This window comes from Populus nigra, chromosome 5 (genome assembly GCF_951802175.1).
Source record: "Populus nigra chromosome 5, ddPopNigr1.1, whole genome shotgun sequence".
Lineage (NCBI taxonomy): Eukaryota > Viridiplantae > Streptophyta > Magnoliopsida > Malpighiales > Salicaceae > Populus > Populus nigra.
The window spans coordinates 11989425-11996685 of NC_084856.1; the positions used below are offsets into that span (position 1 = coordinate 11989425).

Here is a 7261-nt window from a genome sequence, read left to right on the forward strand (position 1 = left end):
TAATAACACTACTTTAAAACATAAAGTTTGAGTCAAATAAAGTCTCTCACCCCCGAGCATTTTCATCATTTTTCCAATTTATTTTTATGCATCTACAACATTATAAAGGTCATATAACATGATTTCAATCAACAATTCCTTCTTCTCGAACTTTCTAAACCCTACCCCACATAGTTCAACATAGTAAGATTTTCAATTCTTCAAATTACTCATCATAAGCAAAAGAATTAAGAGAAAGAACACTTGCCCAAGTATTTTGAAGATGGATTTGAACATGTTCTCATAGCCATTTTCTTCCAAAGCTTTTCTTCTCTCTCTTGAGCTTACACTTTTCCTCACTTAAATCCATATTTTTTCCTTTGTTTTATCCCCCTTAAATCCTCTCTTAACTTGATATTTTTTTTCCAAAACTAGCTAAATCTAATGATTTTTCAAAACAATGGATTTTCTCTCAATTTTGGTGGAAGATTCAAGAACAACTATATTTTTGTTGGTTTTTTTTACAATTCTACCCCTCTTAATACTCTTAGAATGTGTTTGGGAACGCGTGCAAACCGCGTTCCTAAAAAATTCAAAATTTATTTTTGCTAAAATTTAATATGGTTTGTACGTTTTGGATCGTTTTGATGTACTAATATCAAAAATAATTTTTAAAAAATGAAAAAAATATCATTGGCATGTATTTCGGCACAAAAGGTTATTTGAAAAGCAACCGTTACCACACTGTCAAACACATTCTTAAATAGTTCCCATGTGTTTTACTCAATCATATCCACTTTTCCACGCAGTCTTTTTACCAAATTTGTTCTTAATTATCACATTATCTCTTCGAGACCATTTTCTCATTTTAAAATATATTAATTTTTTCTTTTCATTATTTTTTTTAACTTATTATCGTTTCATAGTAACATTACTAATTTTTAATTGAAACTTACACCAACACTTTTCGTACAATTATTCATTAACTTTTATTCCTTATAAACTAATTTCTTGGAATCTTCTTTTTCTTAAAACATATTTATTTTAAACTTTCATTGTACTTTTTTCCATCAAAACTCATTACTAGTTTCACCGATGTTACAAATTTTAAATTAAAAATTCATAACCCTTATTTTAACTTAAACAACACCTTTAAATTTATCTTTGGAGATCATTCTTTCAATCACACCTCATATTTTATTATTATTATTATTATTATTATTATTTATTTATTCATTTCTCTTTATTTTGGGATTCTATTACTCAACATGGTTTTATTACCTTCGGTCAATGTTTATATCAGGGTTTACATTAAAAGTTGAATTGATAAACATCATTTAAATATCGAAAATGCAAACTAAACTTGAAAAAAATACTACCTAAACTTAAATTTTTAAATTCTCAAATGATAACCACGATCTATAATTAAAAAAACACATTTATTTTTTTAGATTAGTCGAATTTAGTTTAATAGATATATTCAGCTCTTAGATATCCACAAAAGAAAAATAATCCTGGATCAAGTATTGATAGAACTAAGTCAATTAAAAACCCATCCACATTTGAACCGAATTATTCAAATATAGTTGAGTCAAGTTTCACGAGTGAAGCTTCAAGTTCAAGGTTTCACAAGTCTAACATATCAAGCATAAGGACAGGCTATAAAACATTCCGCAACACTCATTTTCGGAAATGTAATAATAATTATTTTTTAAAATATTTTTTTTATTTAAAAATATATTAAAATAATTTTTTAAAGATAATTTCTAACATTAACATATTAAAATAATATAAAAACATAAAAAAAAAATATTAATTTAAAGTAAAAAAAATAATAAAAATATTTTAAATTTTTTAAAAAGCACTTTTAAAATATAAAAAGAAACTGAAAAATCTTGATGCTCATTTCTTTTGAAGTTTATACGCCTGCTGCCCAAGCAAGTCAATGGTGAAATTGCAGATGACACCAGGCAACGTTATCTGGAGACATGGTTTGATCCAGTCTCGAATTAAAATATTGTTTGATTATGCAAGAGGCTCTTTCAGAAAGGGAATCCCGGCACGGTGAAAAAAATTGCATGCAAATTGGCCTCATAGAGGCGGTCATACAAGTGCCAATCGTGCCTCCTCCAGTCAGTCCTCGCAAACATCGGTTATTGACAGGGATTCATGTCAGATGGTGGAATGTGAAAATCAGAGCAGGTAAATACTTGGAAAAAAAAGAGGCGAAAAACAAAACCCAAAGTGAATATGATGCGATTATATTCTCCCAAACAATTCTTTAACTGCCTGCAAATAACATCGGGCAGCCACAATGTTAATAGGGCAAATAATCATAAGCACCATACATTGTCCCAAATGCAACGGCCTGACACGCTCCACACAAACATCAGCATCGCAACCTGCTACTGTGTCAGCATCCTGCTATTTTCTGTGGCCCTCACTTGAGAGAAACTTATGGGTGGATCTCCAGTCCACTGACAGAATCTATGTGAATACTAGCGTAGTAATCTGTTACTGTGTCCGCATCCTGCTACTTTCTGCAGCTCTCACTTGAGAGAAATATGGGTGTGCCTTTATAGAAAACATCAGGGGAAAAAATTAGATGCACGTTAACATATCCAAAAATCGGAAGGTTTTGTATCAGCCAGATATTAACCAAAAATGGCTACAGGCCAGTATGTGCTAGCAAGTTCAAAAGCTTACACTGTCCCATTACCAATTACCCAAACTACAACGCCAAACCAGAGAATTCCAACCAGTTGGATCATTACTCACATTTTAGCCATAGAAGTAAGACTAACAAACTAAGTTTAAGGAACAAAAAGAATGTTAACTAAACCTATTGCCAGTTTGATCTATCACTCTCTGACACACACACAAAGCAAGCCCCATGGACTGCAACTTGCAAAACTATAGCAAGTTTGAGCTTTTCTCAAGCCAATATTGAAATATTAATGTGCATACAAAGTGGAAGCAGAAAAAAATGCTGTACAGATTATAAAAACTAGTGTGTCTAGATGCCTGGAGTGACATTTCTAACACAAACATTTTGTGCACACCCTCCCTTCCCATTGCAAGTAATTCAACATGCTTGAGGGAAAGACTAGATGGAAGATGTCCTCGCCCATTTTTTGAACCACACACTTCCAAAATGAAAAAGGAAAAAAATAACCTAGCTGACAAGCCAAAAATGGAATTACCATTGCTTCTCTAGCAGTTAGCCTGTCTTGATGATCATACCGAAGAAGCTTATCAAGAAAATCAAGGGCCTGCATATTAGCACCTCAAAAGAATCATCAATAGTTTAAGGCTACTAATGATAGGTGGAATAAACTTAAATTGACTAGACAAATTATGTAAGATGACTAACCTCTGGAGACACAAGGTGCTGATTATCTGGATTAATAAATCTAGACCAGGGCTTCCTACTGTGCCTGCAGCAGTATAAAATATGACACATTAATTCAAATTGACCAACAAATTATAAATGGCCATAATATTGGAAAAGAAAGTCACATTATTGCGTAATCAGACATTTGATTAATAATGGCAAACTAATTTGTAAAATGGAAAAGAAAATCATGATTCACAAACCTCCCAACGAGCGCATCAAGTTGAGGATCGAGCTCTAAATGATATTTGTTCAGATATGCATTTAGCTCATCAGTCCCTAGTACCTGAAATCAGCTCAAAATCAGACACTGGGCAAGTGGTAGCAGTTTAGTTAAGAAAAATCTTTTCTTCATAATCTTCATAAAACTATTGCTTAAGTAACATATGCAAAAGTTTACTGAACATCTGAATCAGCACTACCTTGGCAACTTTGACAAGCTGATCATGGTTGTCATGGCCATAAAAGAATGGCTCCTTCCTAAATATCTGCATCAAGAATAGGAACAATCAGCAAATCACAAGATGATGAAGGATCCGCAAATCACACATGATAGATCTCATAAAGAAGAAAGAGTCACATGAAGGCTCCACATGCGAGATTCTCACCATTCCGGCAAACATGCAACCAAGGCTCCACATGTCTAAAGAATAGTCATAGTCTTGTAAATCAACAAGAAGTTCAGGCCCCTTAAAATATCTGAGAAACAAGGAAAATATTTTATTCTTTAATTCAAAGATGAAGCCATAACAATATCCCCATTATTAAAAAAGGTAATGGTCAAAGTGATATTGCTTTTGCTTGGACCTTTCAGAAAATTGTTCCATTCTTGAAGTCTAGGAACAAAAATTACAGTATGTCAAGAACCACCACCTCCTTGGAAATTAAGGAATTGAACCCAAATCTAAACATAGAAAAAAGAAAAGGAATATTTTGATGGTTAACTCATGCAATCTGCTATGCGGGTCATGGAAACATGCATTATCAGAAGCTCACTCAGCTTGAGTTTGAATTTAGATAAATTTGATACAAAAAATGCATCATTATGAACCACTTAGTTTTCAGATACTCAACTGATTAAAGGTATAGGCTAGACAGAACATTACATAACCAACCACTGAGTGGAATGAACCTTTACATATAGTCCACAAGAACTAATTTTGAGTTACGGACAAAAAATGTTAAATTGCTTTATTAGTATGTTCTTAATATTTTAGCACATCAATAAAGGGCAGAGGGGTGTCCACTACAATTTATCCTATATTCAAGGGCTAAATGTAAATAACATGAACAAAAAGATAAAGAAGCAGAATGTCATTAAGATGATCTATAATGCTTTCAACCATTACCTTGAAGCTACCCGGACATTATACTCCTTTCCAGGATGATAAAATTCAGCAAGACCCCAGTCTATCAAGCGAAGTTTTCGCAACTCATGGTCTATCATAACATTGTGAGGCTTGACATCTCTATGCATTATTCCCTGTGAGTGGCAGTAATCTAATGCCTGCATTTTCAAGATATATTTATTTGAGCAGAAACCTTAATGTCATTACCATACCACATTTGCTTCATAATAAAAAAGCATTTTCCCTTTTTCAACAGGGAGCAGGCCCACATATACAAGAAGGATATACTTTGATCTGAGATGATGACCCACAAGCAGTGACACTAATGAGCCATAGGAAAGGTCAATAGATGAGAGATCATATCAATGTATGCACTTGAATAAAAGCAAACATATTGTATACTCTTCAATGACTTGCAACATAATTCCATCCATAACAAATTTTTCCCCAAAACCAGAAATTTCTGACCCGTCAACATAAAGGCTAAAGGGAGAGGGGAAGAGAAAATTCTCATGCATAAGATACCTTGAGAAGCTCATATATGTAGTAGCGTATGTCATAATCAGTCAAGGTGGGGTACAAAACTTTGAAGTCTGTACTGTTCACATATTCAAATATGAGGCTAGGAGTTTTTGAGTGCTGATCTCTGACAATGTCAAGAAGCTTTACTACATTCGGGCCACCGCAAAGGTTCTGAAGTATTTTTATTTCCCTTTTAATCTGCAAAAGAATCATAGAATGGTAATCACTATGCCTCAAACAAATTTCTAGCTATGTTTAAGGGAAAAACATTTATTTATTTTTTTTAAAAAAAGAAAGCACTGAAATGTTAGATATAGAGATATTAAGAATCACCTTCTTTTTCTTAACAGGTTTGAGGATCTTGATAATGCACCGCTCATTGCTATTGACATTTATGCCCTCAAAAACCTCACTGTACTTTCCCCTTCCAACTTTCCGAACAACCTCATAATCATCTTGATCACTGGAAAGATCTAGAAAAGTTAAAACATAAAGGAAAGAAAACACACCATAGCTACCACTAGAGGATACAAATAAGAAAAAGAGGAATGAACAGATCTGCCGGCTATTATATAACCCAAAGCTTGATACCACTAATCTGGTATTTTACTATAGAACACTGAAACATCAAGCCTAAGCTGCAAGGGATGGCTAGAGACAGGTAAAAAGATGGGAAGCCAAAAATTTAATATAGAATAATCAGAGATGGAGCTAAATGGTACGAAAGTATTCAGCGAAATCCATTTTAGCTTTTAAAATTGCTACATTTTGCATTCTTTAAGAGTCACTGTTCATTTACAGATTTAAATTCTGCATCAACCAGTGAAACTTAGTATCAATAATATCATTTCACATAAGCCAGTCCTCGGTGATGATCAAATATAAGCCTGCTTAGAATCTCAGAAATACTTGAAAGAAAACAGAAGCATCCATTTTTAGTGAATATACAGCAAACGAACTTCACAAAGAAGAACAATCTTAATAAAAATCACTTCCCCTTAACTGAATTGAGATTTTACGCTTTTGTCATTTACAAGAGGAAAATCTTCCTCATTTCACCATATATCCAATTCTTGGACAGCAACTTTATGACCAGAAAACAATAACACAATGAAAAACCATACTTTCAGTACCTAGGATGCTATAGCATTTGAAAGCATTATCCAAACCAAAGAAATGGCTCTCATCCATATGGACAACCAAGCAATTTGGATACCGTTCTAGTCTGTTAGCAACATTTCTAATACATCACATATATCTTAGAGTCCTCTCTCTCGCGGCTAGTAGATCCACCAAAATAGATAAAAACAAAAACAATAATAAAAAAAGGAACATAATATAGCAATCAATTTAACCAAATAATAATAATTGATTATTTACTATGCCCAAAACCTATAAAAAAAAATTTGCTTGGCTTAGTACAACTCCGATAAATTCTCTTCATGTCCCAAGCACTAAGAACATCTTAAATTCTCAAGCCCATGAGTCCCCCCAATCTCAAAAAAAAAAAAAACAGAATAATAAAAAAACAACTAAAAGGAGAGATTCAGAAACCGATTAGGGTTTGATTAAAACTTAATTACCCCCACTGAACAGCGAGAGACTCGTAATCCCAATACTCCTTAGGACGCAGAACATTCACATCGGTATAAACTCGCGCTTTCGACATGGATCGCCGCCGATTCAAGATCTCGATGATCTTATCGGTATTGCTTTCTTCGCCGTTGGAGACAGTGGTGGTGATGCGCAGGTTTGGTAATCAGAGCGATGCTACTGCTGGGTTTTGGGTTTGCTCATGTTTTTTTCATGCGCCAGACAGTGCCTAGTACTCTACACACTATGCACCACCGCTTCATTTATGAGCTGGAAATATAAAATTGACAAATATCAAAGTAGAGTTGTACCCAATAAGTTATATTTTAAAAAAAAATATTACCTGAAGTAATCGTAGATAGTTATTTCTAGAGAGATACAATTTTTTTTTAATTATTAAAAGAATATATAATATATTTATTTT

At 33.4% G+C, this 7261-nt stretch overlaps 1 protein-coding gene across 1 annotated transcript; it reads right to left on the reverse strand.

Moving 5' to 3' along the window:
- Positions 1–2214: 2214 nt before the first annotated feature.
- Positions 2215–7111, reverse strand: LOC133695244 (casein kinase II subunit alpha-2). Its single transcript, XM_062117147.1, has 10 exons — positions 6828–7111; positions 5578–5707; positions 5248–5442; positions 4723–4880; positions 3982–4072; positions 3796–3861; positions 3577–3659; positions 3353–3416; positions 3183–3251; positions 2215–2553 (listed from the first exon to the last, which is right to left on the reverse strand). Exons 1-10 carry the CDS (start codon positions 6911–6913, stop codon positions 2494–2496), a joined length of 1002 nt encoding a protein of 333 aa, XP_061973131.1. The 5' UTR covers positions 6914–7111; the 3' UTR covers positions 2215–2493.
- Positions 7112–7261: the final 150 nt, after the last annotated feature.